The sequence below is a fragment of the Ochlerotatus camptorhynchus genome, unplaced genomic scaffold (assembly GCF_037179485.1).
Source record: "Ochlerotatus camptorhynchus isolate MF236.1 unplaced genomic scaffold, CSIRO-AGI_Acam_v1.1 ptg000112l, whole genome shotgun sequence".
Lineage (NCBI taxonomy): Eukaryota > Metazoa > Arthropoda > Insecta > Diptera > Culicidae > Ochlerotatus > Ochlerotatus camptorhynchus.
Window position 1 is genome coordinate 2,665,359 of NW_027040602.1, and position 12,815 is coordinate 2,678,173.

Sequence of the window (12,815 nt, forward strand, 5' to 3'; positions counted from 1 at the left end):
AACGTTACTTCTGACAGTGCTGATTCCTTTTTCGAAGGGTTCATGGATGAACCATTTGGATAGCTGCTCAAGAATTGTGATGATAATAATCAATCGGTGTATCCCTCAACCAATTTTCACGTTGACAGCTCAGCCCAAGTAACGAAAGCATTTCGCTAAGTGGGCTATGGGTTTAGCCCAACGAGCGAAAGTTGACTGTATGTATTATAAAACTCGGCACTGTTTTTATAATTCGTGGTATTTTCTTGTTTTATTTTTTAAATAAGTGAGAAATTGTTTTGATGCGTATATTATGTCATAATTGCTTCAGCTCACAAGCTCTATCCAGAAGTTCCGACGATGACAGCTTAGAGAAACGGGTTTTGAACTCGTCAACAACGATGTGGGTGACACTTTTTTTGTCAGATCTGGAGAGGAACGCGGTTCTGCTGTTCTTCCTTAGGATGGCTTGCCCTTTCGATGACGCGTTCAATAAGAAGGTGGCAGTACAGGCTTCTCGAGACACTTGAGTCTCTTCAGAGGGCCGCGCGTTGTTGTCTCGGGTCACAGATGAATTGCAAGTAAAGCGCTGGCCAGACTGGAGAGTTATAACATGTTATAACGGTTGTCAAATAATTGCAACACAGAAACCACCATCAAGATAACGCTATAACATGTTATAACTCTGTAGTCTGAACGTACTATAACGGGTTGTTCGCTGACTTTTGAAACCCCCTGTAATGAAAGGGAATAACTAGTTAGTTGCACTAAACAAGAATGATTTGATGATAATTTACCTGTGCCTCCCTCCAAGAGTCCAATTCATGAATGAATCTGGTTCGCTCAGCAAGAAACGGCGAAGGAAGGAGTTTCTCAATTTCCTTCCTCTGTATGATTTTCAAGGTTTCGATGGTGTAACAATTAAAAGCAAAAATAATGTTAGGATACCGTAACTGAATAAAAAACAATACTACCTACCGAGAAACGCTTCAATAACTTGTTCGGACATTCCATAATTATTCAATAAATGTATCAACTCGATTTCTTCAACCGACACCTTTTCTACATCCAGTTCTTCAATAATTATTGGATTATCGGAACCGGAACACATTTTGATACGCAAAACTTTACTGGCACGTGAACAAAATGGCGAAGGACGGGTTCGGTTTCTAGCTTCTCCACACTGAACAAAAAAATATAATTCAATCAACAATCATGGTACCTGAATTAATTTTATGTTGCCCTTGAAATAAACCATGCGTTTTGTTAAATCAACAATTTTCATGCTTTGGAAATTTGAGCAAGAGAACAAAAAATAATATTGTTATTTAAAAAAAATTAAAGATGTTTGAACAAAAATACCCCATTGAAACAATAATAAGGCGATCGTTGAGCACAACAATATTATTTTTTGTTTTAAATTTTTAAAAATCAAAAATTCTCTGCGTGTAGCATTAAGGTCCAGTCTTGCGTCCAGGGTTGTCTATATGTATAATCCTCGGTATAATCTGGCGAATAGAATTTTGATCTATCAAAAAGCAACCTATAATAGAAAAGGTACCATCAACTTGTATAAAAAAAGTACTTTGTTAGAGTTCTTTCATCACCAACCGAACGTAAATTGGCATCATCGCATAGGGGAAACATTCCCCAACCTGCTGATGGTGTTGTTTTGTGTAGCTGAGGTTTCCAAAGTTTTGTTCGCAAAAGCTTATATGCTCTTTTCTGTTGTTGGTCGTGATATGCTCGATTGGTTCTGCTATTTGACATCTAAATTGGGTCCTGAAATTGGGTCTGGCAGATATATTTATAAATATAGCAACTAGGCGAAATGTATGTTATGTCAGCCTAAATGCCCCTAATTTGGGCCCATACATAAATTCAGTAATCGAATAAATTTTCAATAGCGACCAAAAATATCCATTAGTACCGTCCCAATGACACGTTCATCTAGATAAAATTGATAAATAGCAGATTTTTAGCTATGGGCCCAATCCATATGCCAACATTAGAGCCATTTCCCTAAAAGATTATTTTCGATGATTTGTTTTCCGTCGATCTTGTTTTCCGTTCTGAGTACCAATGTTACCGACGCCAGGGAGGCAGCTCCCACCCCTGGATTCATCAACTCATGCCTCATGGCCTCATCTGGGGACCAACGGCTTTACTTCCCCCTTTACTTTATTACTAGGCGTGATTATAGATTTTATGCCTCAGAAAAACCCAACGGCACCGACTGGGATTGAACCCAGGCCTCTATGAATGAGAGGCAGTCACACTTACCACTACACCACCGGCGCAGCTGAGCGACTATAAGGTTGCCAGATATCCTGATTGATCAGGATTTATCCTGATATTTTTTCTTCGTGCTGGTAAAATGATAAAGGCCACATTTGTCCAGATTTTTATTAAAAAATCAAGACTATTTTACAGTGAATTGAATTGAATTGCTACACTTTCTCGCCCCTGAGTTTCAGCCAGCCTATCCTGGCGTCAACAGTTTTTTTACGTTTGGAGGGATGCTTCAATTAGCTTGGGAGCGAAGGTCACGTACTTCCTGAGCCAAAATATTGAACTTGTTTTTCCGGGATCCCCTGGTCTTTGATCCATAGAGGTAACTCTAAGACTAGAAGTTCCCGAAGCACGTTTGCTCAACTTTTTGACTCAGGTCTGGTACTCTCTTCGGTCCCAAGCTAATCGATGCACCACTCGAAACATAGGAAAATCCACGAACCCTTCATTTTCGAACTTTCATAGCGAATCAAAACAAACATAATGTAGTAGAGTTTCGACTAGAATGGGGTACGTTATACCATAGAGGTAACTCTAAGACCACTGGGTCCCGAAGAAAATCATTATTATTTTTGGCTCACTCAGTACCAGAACAACGGTCCCAAGCAGTCCTAAGCTATTTCACTCACCCCTGCATGTTCTGCATGAATCCACACACCCCTGATGTTATCTGTCAAACTTTCATAGCGAATCAAAACAAACATAGTGTAGTAATAGAATTTCAACTAGAATAGGGTACGTTAATCGTTTGCTTGGGACCAATAGGCTACTAAAGTGGTGAGCCAATTTAAAATCGTTAGTTTCGTATTGATTGTTGGTTATACCTTGTACAGACATACAAAGTTCACTGTTGTACTACCATTGTACCAACAATCAATACGAAACTAACGATTTTAAATTGGCTCACTACTTGACTAGCCATTGGTCCCAAGAAATCCGAAGAGAGTACCAGAGCTGAGCCAAAAAGTTGAGCACGTTATTTCGGGACCTTCTAGTCTTAGAGTTACCTCTATGGTTGTACTGCTTTAAGCTAGTACAACAAATTGTACTTTTTGAGGAACTTGATTAAAGGAGTACCACGGTATGATTTGCTTTGGACCAATTGATAAATCCAAGTTTGATTCGGCCACCGTGGCGCTGCAATTACAGCGGTGATAAGTTCGAAATAATGTGTCAAACTGAATACATTTTTGAAATTACGACCAAAAAACTATTATTTTCTATTTATTCTAGCGAGTTTCTGTGGAAGTCTAAACATGATCCGAGCAAAAAAGTAGTACTCTTAATAATCGTAAGTAATGCTGAATTTTAAAGTGCTTTGTTTTGAAAATATCTTCACATCATTCACATCATCCAAACCGACTAAATCTATTGCCACTTGTAATTAATTTCAGTCGGTGTCTTAATCAGCAGATTAAATCGTTTTTCGTCTGGCAATACACCGAGCAATCGGCCTATTTAATAGTTTTTCGTCGATGGATTTAGTTGGCCGACTTCGTCTTCTGTTTAATCGGTAGATGATTTCAAACCTTAACATGTTTTCTGTAATTTATAAGTCTTATTGTAGCTTTTTATTTAGGGACAATGCATTACAAAATAGTTTTATGCAAATTGGAGGCGAACCAGCCCAAGGTTGAAAGCCTCCCTAATAAAGATAAATAATAATAATAGTTTTATGCATTTTGTACAAGATTAATCCATTCTAACAAGAAATTTGCATGAAATTCAAGGGCCGTCACAGACTTATCACCGTCGGTTAGTGCTTATTCCTGCCACCAGGCGCGCAGGAGTTTAAGTTGGATTTCTCAATAGGCTAGTCAAGTAGTGAGCCAATTTTAATTCGTTAGTTTCCCCCAGGGATCATACGACCGATAAATAAATGATCGAATCAATGATGATGTTTAAATGTATATATCGAAATCATAGAAACTTTAAAGTAAAGAATTATCAACATAAGTCTTATTTGTTGTAAAAAGAACTCTGAAGAAGTTTCACGAAACTCACAGAGTTTGACGTCTGTATCACTCTGTGTCCCGATCCATTTCCATTTCGTTCCATCTTTGTTTACACTTTTTTTTGTGTACTAAAATTTCACCATCGACAACGACATTGATAAAAAAGCTTTTTCATTGCAAGAGTACTATTAGGTGCCCCTTTCGTTCGCTAGTAGTCGTTATTTCTCGTCTGATTAGGATAGTGCATCATCGTGAATGGTTCTGCACATTATTTTTTTCCATGTTAGAGTCGAAAACAGAAGAAATCCATGTGCCTTGTAATATCTGCCTTTTATATTAGTCAAAAATAGAGGTTCAAGTGCTGAATCATTCATGTGACACTGTTCAAATTGTGGAGAATAATTTCGCTACGTGCCTACCAGTTAGTGGAGTCATTTTTTATCAGAAACAAAAGTGCCTTTTCTCTACTACTGCCCCGTGGAGTGTAGTACATTGATTAGTCATGGTGTGCGGAAAGTGCCAAGTGGCTGGTTGCAACAACAAGGTCGAAGGGCCGAACATTCAGAATTTATCATTCCACCGTTTCCCCAAGGATTCGAGCACGTGAGTTTTGCATTGCACTTTATCCTTTACTTCCTCCCCTAAATAATACAAATCAATACGCCCTCAATGACAGTCGCAACGGGCACCGGCATTGATTTACTATGAATTATTTTTCATTGCGAAGAGCAGAGTAAAACATAATCCAGTCAAAACAAATTTCCCTTTCATCCTTTTTTATTGCGATCTCTGTTGTGTCCATGTGGTTGTAAAGAACGACGTGGAGGCAAACATCAGACGAGTGTGAGATCTTGCAGAGATCAGAGAGTGAGCGATGGAAAACCTTCGTCGTCTCTGTTTTGTTTTGAATCATGAATGATGATAGCAGCGCGATAACAACGATTTCGGTATCCCTTATCAACTCCGTTACGTAGGTTGACCGGTAGGTTTCGAAAAAAAAATCCAGCCAACAGCCTTATCTTACGAGGTGTTTAATTTGTTCCAAGGATTTTCCAATTGTTTATCGTCGGTGAGCAAAACTTCACTCGTGGCTGAAATTTCACGCATCTTTGGTCCCGTTTCTTTACGATCGCTCGTCCATCGAAAGCTCTCTCATTTGTACCGTTAGTTTGCTCTCTCGTGACTCTGCTTCTACGCTCATTCGCCGGTTGCCAACACACACATCTTTGCATTCTTATGTGTTGTGTACTAAACTACCGTTTTAAGCATAAATGTCCCACGGCCTAAGAATTTCACATAACATGGGACAGTTAAGCGTATAACGAGAGTAAACATCATGGCGATTGGTGGAAAGCAAACATGGAGCACACGCGGGAGAGAAAGTACACCGCACGCAGCCTGAGCGAGAGAACTTTTCAGCCATCGGAATAAACACGAAAAGGGGCAGAAGGAAAAGATCTTTAAAAGTCCCGTGAAGCTATCGGTGTATAGATCCACATCCATCATCGTCGCACAGGAACAGGCCACAAAGGGGGAAAATCTGCACGTTCTCGTGGAGGAGGCACAAAAAAGTGACAAAATATAGTGTGAACAGTCGAATGTTGGTGTTGATTTTGTGATAAGGTGCCGCATTACAGTGAGGGAAGTCGGAATTACGTAGAATCCGGTGAGGAATCGGGAAACCAAGGCTGGAAAATTGCCACGACCTAGAAAAAAATTTCCACACCGTCACACATCCGACGTTTTCTAGTGTACAGGAGGTGGGAAAAAAAGAAAAAAGAGAAGGAAATCTCTAGAGTGAAGTGGACCTCTTTTCGTGGAACGGATTCCTCAGTTCGTCGAGTCGGTCGGTCGGTGCCAGAAGAAGAGTCAGCGCGTTTTGTACAGTGCCAGTGCTATTGCGCTAGTGTGAGGTGCGAGAATTGGATCGCAGGGCGAAGAAAGACACCAAAGGGGAAGCCATTGGGCAGCTGCTACTAGAGCTAGAGTACTGCGCGCCGGGAGGAAAGAATCGAGGACAGTTAGGTCTACAGTTCGTGGCGCTCCGCTTTTTTTTTATCTAATTATGAGCTAGTTCCCAACGGTCCTCTATAGTATTCAGCGTGTGTGAGGGTGCACCAGTGCCAGTCGGTGGAGTAAAGTATACGTGAAAATCTTGAGTCATAGTTTTTCCAAACATCTCGTGTGGTGGAAAATCACCACCAGTCAGTGTGGAAAGCAGAAATATCTCCTCAAGCCAATCTCGGAGCAAGTGTTTTCAGGAAATTTGATCTCGTGAACGATGCCTCCATCTTACTGTTCGGTCGCCGGATGTACAAACAGCCGAAGCCCTACGTGCAGTCTGTACTGCTTTCCCAAGGATGATGCTGTGTAAGTATAGAACTCAGAAATCCCTCCATCGTCCGCCACCCCACGCTCTCGGTCCTCCCCTTCAACAAGCTATGTAGACGTTTACGGCACCAAATACCTACCAAACCGAGTGCTTATAAGAGGGCGAACGGAAACGTAGAGAATGCGGATGTATGCCTCACAGTATAGCCGGAGCCGAGGATTGTGTTCGCCAAGGGATGGAACTGAGGGACGAATGCAAAAAGGGACACAGTACAAAACTTTGGGAACTGGAATGTGGCTGTGGACCGTCCATAGAGAGAGGGGGAAAGTTGAGAAATTGATTTTTGTCTCTCGGGCTTTGCCTGTGTATTCTGGCAGGATACCAGACACTCGCTGCAGCAGCGGCAGAGCAGGATGCGAAAAGCAACAAAAATGAGGGGGAACTCTTGGAACTAGGGATCACATGCTGTTCATTCTGGGCTGTGGATTGGGAATGATTCGTAAGAAACGACGCAGATAAAATCGGTGGCGTGGGTTTTGGCATCGATGCGAACTTGTTGTGTTTGAGATGTGCGCATGATGCTACTGGATGTACCTAACTTGTTTGTTGCGATGTATTTTATACGCTGTGTGTGCTTTGGAATAGGATTATGATAGGACATTTACAAAATGGGTATAGTTCTATCGTATCGTATTACATGAATATTCTCGTTGCAAATAAATGGATTGATTCATTTAGAATTTTCGCGCAGCATTTGAAAATCGCGACTGCAAAGTATATGCTGCCGAGTTTGTTGATCAGAGCTGCAGGCATATCAAGAAATCGATCAACAAGGATACTGCCGCTCTTCGTATGTCTGTCCCATAGTCGTTTTGGGACGAACGGGCGAAGAGCGGCAGGATAGGTCCTATGCAAATATCGTGCAAGGAAATAATCACTGCACACAAAATTTGTGATTAACCATACCTGGCGTTGCTAACTTTGTGCACTCAATCATTTTTGATTTTGTATCATCTATATTTCTGAAATGGTGCCACTACAAAGACTACTTTCAGTGGTCTAAGAAAAAGAGTTTGTCAAATAGTTTGAAAATATCTTGTTAAAATCGAGATTCTACCGCATAATCATTAGAAAAATGAGCAGGCAGAGAACTTCTTTTTTTAATTCTGCCCCAATCAATAAGGAGACGCTATTAGCTATTAGAGGTCAAGAACAAGTATCATTTCAGTTTCAGTTTTTTTTTCAGTAGATAGCTTAGGAAGAACATAAGAAGTACTACCTAATTGCTGTAAATATTTTGGAAAGGGCTTTTTCGCAGAAAAAAAAATCATGAGAGGGAATACGAGAGAAAGGATTTACAACAGATATGATTGTTATACACAATATTTCAAGAAGAAGAAACTAACGTTCCTTACTTTCAATGCTTTATTTTTTTCGAACGCGACTTGAGTGTATTTCTATTGGAAAATAACTATTCAGGTTTCAAAATAAAAGGGGAGTTCAGGCCGAAAAAGGTGACCGCTTTTATGGGGAAAGTACATCATGGATACAAAGAGATAAGTGAATGTACCAGAACCTGGACGGATATGTGACTCCACCCTGGGGAGGACTCAGATACGACACTCATGTGAGCCTAGTGTATCGCACGAGCTGACTAGTTTTAACGGGTAGGATAGCAGATGTATAGACCTAGGGTTTAGATCCTTGGTTTGCCATCTTGCGGTCCGGTTGAGGAAATCTTCCGGTTGGAAATTTTCTCGACTTTCCTGGGCATATAGTATCATTGTGCTTGCAACACAAGATACAAATTCATGCATTAATTGGCATAGAAAGCTCTCAATTAATAACGGTGGAACTGTATCAAAAACACTAAGTTGAGAGCCGACAAAACACTCACTGAAGAAGCGTAATCAGCCAATAAGAAGGGAAATATACAGTAGCTATCAATTACAATTAAAATTTCATTTGTATAATATTACTTGAATAAATTGGTCATATTTCAACATGTTTTGAAAAAACATTCATATCCCATTTAAAAAAATCTAAACCATGATAATTCTCTTAGATCATGAATATTTATGCAGGTCTAAAATTTTAAATTTTTACTAAGTCGGGATATTGAAAAGCTGTTTAAGCCTAAGACCTATAGACAAGCGATTTAAGGAAGAACCCTTGTTTGGGTTTTCTTTCTTTCCCTTGGATTTAAACTCTGCATCCTCTTTAACACTTGTGTGTGAGAATTTTTTTGTTTTTTTACACCGTTTTATTCAAAAGGACTCTGCTGATTGGAGTGAATGACCGCGAGCGATGATGAAAATGCTACTCTCGCAGAATGGGTTGTGCCATATAATAGTGTGTGATAGAATTGTAACCCTTATTCTATACATCGTTTAAACGGATTTCCCATACAAAACATAAGGGGGTGAGAATTGTGATAACTAGTGCGCATACTTGTACCTCGGCCTGTTCTAGTCCTTGGGTGCTGTGGGGAAGAAAAGGAGTTTTGTGAGAGTAGTCGATTAGTTCGGAGTGTTCGGACATCCAGTAGCGCTGGTAGATCACCTTTTCGTGGTGCGTTACTGGTATAAGATTTACCTCCGAACCTTAGTCCTGACAACTTCAAACTAAGGGATCATAATTTTTCAGTCATCAAAGGAATACATACTTTTGGATAAGCAATTCACTGGGTAAATTGCTCAGCGCTTATTTATTATATAGTGCAAGGTAAACGTGGTTGTTGCTGATATTTCTTAATGAACTCGGAGGCAAGTTGTGTATAAAATGGACTTCTGCACCCTATTAAAAATACCATACCCTAACGATAACCCAAATGATAAAACTATTCCACAAATGGGTTGGATGATACCCTGAACACGTCGTTAAGCTAAATAACCATGCAAATTGTATTAGGGTAATCGCATTTTATAAAATACTATGTACGCGTCCGGGAAGAAAAAGAAAAGTTGTATCATAAATTTTATGTTTGCAGAAAATTTCGCTCTTGGTTTTGTGATTCAAAGAGTTCGATACATTATTGACTGCTTTTGAGAACGTAATTTCAATTGAATAGCTTGTTTAACCAGGGCTTCACGTCGGTCAAAGCTTGTTATCATAGTCTGAGCAATGCGTAAAGAGCAAATCAAAACATTGAACGTCGCGTGAAAGTGGAACTTAATGAAGGCGTAAGTGCTTTTTCGTAGCTTTCAGTTTTCGGATTTGAAAGATCCAGTGGCTTCGCGTAACCTCACTTTTTACCTGTTCAACAACTTTGAAAACGTTATTTAGGATCATGTTAACATTCAAATCAGTTTCAAAAGGCATAGGGTCTTTTAGTTTCACTGATTTGTATCCATTGGAACCAATATTGTTTTGTTTGTTTACGTTTTGAGAGTTGTTGAACAGGTAGATTGAGGTTAAGGTGACGCCACTGGAAAGATCGTCGGTTGCAGTGGCTTACTTACTGAGCAGAAAAACGCGGTCCCAGGTCTTTTCATATTAAAGAGATTTCTGGTAAAATCGCTTGCTTATCGTGTATTTTGCGAAACTTTTCGTCGTCGCCTGTGCCGGGGATATGAAGGGCTCGGTGGCCTAGGAGCGGCCGTTTTTGCCTACTGAGCTGAACATCATGTGTCTAATCTCAAGCCCATCTAATGGTTGTTTTTTCGTTGTCTTTTTTAGTTTTTATCAGAAAACGTAAACCAAACCCTGATAGAACTTGATCAAACCGGCGCTATCAACAATCTTTCCAGGGAGGTCATTCATCCGGAATGACTTCTTTGCTTATGTTCCTAGTGATGTCTAATTTTGCGTGTCAGTCATTGTAATCTTCGGTGAAGTTGCCAAGCTTGAACAATTCTATTCTATAGTCTATATAGCTATGTGGTGAGGATTTTGTGGAAGGCATATCAAAAAATTTAAGCCACTTTAATAAGATACACTGGTGCACGATGAAACGGTAGTTTCAAAGCCGATTTTTAAGGCTCATGAAAAAATATTAAATTATAATAAACAATGGTGTGCATTATTTCATCTTACCCCATACAGTGGGGTAAGTTGATATACATAAAGGGTGTTACGATCAAAATTTGGTCAAACAGGAATGCGTGTAAATTGATTATTTTTTTTTTCTTTTTTAAGTTCATTTAGTATAAAATACAGAAAAAATATTCAGCTAAGCTTCCGGTTGACCGAATCCGAACTGCCGTTTAACTCTTGCCATCAGATTCTGCTCAGCCATCTCTTCCATTTTGTTCGCCCCAGAACGCCTTAAACTGCTTCTCGCTTCCAGGATCTTCTTCAGGTTCGGCTTGACGATAACCAATATTTTTCGATTTGGATGGAGCTCTGGCAAATTGCGAGGGTTCTTTTCCGTGGAAACCACCTGCACGTGGTTGGCGGCATACCACTCCATGGCCTTTTTTTGCGTAATGACAGGATGTAAAATCGTGTTAATTCAGAAAAGGCAGCAGACATTTTTACCAGACAATCGTTGATGTAAATTTCCTGGTTGTCGGTCCCGATTGCAATGAAAATGTCGCTTTTCAAGCCTATAGATTGTATAGATAGCCCGCCAAACCAAATATTTCTTAGCGAACTTTGATAGTTTCATATGCTTCCCCCTTCAGGTTGCCATATAAAATTCCTGCCCTGCGTATAAAACTCAAAGCAACTCGGCGTGCGAACAGATCGGATTTTCGCGATGCGCGTTCAAAATTTGATGCATTGCTCCTCTTGCTTGGATGCAATTTGGATTACTGAAGAGCAAATGTCAAAATCAAAATAGAGACATCATTGTGCACGCACACACATACAAAATGAGGGGTGTTCAGGTTTTTCAAATCATTTCCACTTGCCCCTATGTATTTTCGTTTCATCCAGACGTATTGGGGATACGTATTGATGCGGATTGATGAATTGAAATGCATTAATGCCATTTTGTGTAATAATTAGTATTTTACGTAATCGCGATTATTTATTTATAGAATATGCACTAAAAGTGTACTGAACAATATTTACTCGAATGACATTTGCGAACTAAAGGCACCACGAAGCGAGCCACGAACAATGTCCTTTATATAAGGTCCAGGCCAACAGACTTATTGGTGTTAGTGAAATGCGCAAATGTTTAGTGGTGTTCGTATTTCATTGCAATGTTTATCTTTTTACACGAAACAGCTGTTGGCAGTTACGTCAATCTCCGCAGTTACGTCCGGTACCCGCAGTAGTTGAGATCATTCGTGCCAGATATTTCTGTAGATCCGAAAGGAGGGCACAGTTACTGCTGCTGCCACTGGTGCTGCTGCCTCCGTTTCCTCCATTGGTGCCTTCTCCTGTGGTTGAAGCAGTCACAGGTGTAGCCGCTTGCTTCCACTGGATTTGGATGAATCGGAAATTTGTTTTCGCGAAGCTCGAGGGGTCGAAGATAAATTGGAGGTGGCTGTCGAAGTTGTCAACGCAGCACCACCACTACCACTGTCTGCATTCTCTAATTAACAAATACCATAAACGAACAATAACCCTAATAGTCGAACTTTTCCACAAATGGTTTGGATGATACTCCAAACACGTCGGTAAGCAGCCCCCTCCCCTCCAAATAACAAAAAAAAAATATTAGGGTTGCTCGACGACAAAGTGCTTCGGCTCGACAGTTGTGGCACTGGTTGGCTGTTAGAATTACCCAAAGATGAGCGATTCATCAACCCGAACAAGCTACTTAGGGGCTGTTCATAATCTACGTAGACCAATTTGAAAAGGTTTTTGACCTCCCCTCCCTCCCCCGCGCAGACAATCATCCATACAATTTTATGGAAATTTGTATGGACCATAGATATTTGTCGACCCCCCCTAAAGAGTCTACGTAGTTTATGAACAGCCCTTTAGTCCTCCCATCTGGCTGCTTAGTCCTCTCAACTAAAATATCAACTATACGGGTGATCCATTCACTTCAAAAACTCGCAGGAAAATTCTTTGACAGTTCAAAGTGTATTGGCGTGTATTGAAGTCTCGATTGACGTATTACAAAGGCATTACTGATTTATTTTGATGCATTGATACATTAGCGGCGTTTGCCTGATATAAGGTATTTTGTGCATTTAAATAGCATTTAAATTGTATGCTGCATTTTAATGCATTTATGTGTATTAATATAATGTATGTGTATTTCACGATGTATTGGCAACTCTTCGAGTATTAAAAGATTTTTAAGTATTTTTTTTAAGAAAACGTATTTTCGATTCAGTACACCACATAGTGATTTG

General features: G+C 40.0%; 2 protein-coding genes across 3 annotated transcripts in view; one reads left to right on the top strand and one right to left on the bottom strand.

Moving 5' to 3' along the window:
* Positions 1 to 243: 243 nt before the first annotated feature.
* LOC135699570 (uncharacterized) lies at positions 244 to 1,090 on the bottom strand. Its single transcript, XM_065219841.1, has 4 exons — positions 958 to 1,090; positions 777 to 904; positions 688 to 714; positions 244 to 568 (listed from the first exon to the last, which is right to left on the bottom strand). The coding sequence occupies exons 1-4, from the start codon at positions 1,088 to 1,090 to the stop codon at positions 296 to 298; spliced, it is 561 nt and encodes a 186-aa protein (XP_065075913.1). The 3' UTR covers positions 244 to 295.
* Positions 1,091 to 4,497: 3,407 nt separating this feature from the next.
* Positions 4,498 to 12,815, top strand: part of LOC135699608 (putative uncharacterized protein DDB_G0282129) — a 31,656-nt gene continuing 23,338 nt past the window's right edge. Inside the window, exon 1 of one of the 2 annotated variants that reach the window (XM_065219915.1) lies at positions 4,498 to 4,829. In XM_065219915.1, coding sequence (XP_065075987.1) covers positions 4,729 to 4,829 — 101 coding nt within the window. In that variant the 5' untranslated portion in view covers positions 4,498 to 4,728. Of the gene's footprint in view, positions 4,830 to 5,684; positions 6,597 to 12,815 lie in introns of those variants that run through there. The other variant, XM_065219916.1, reaches the window with a different exon arrangement.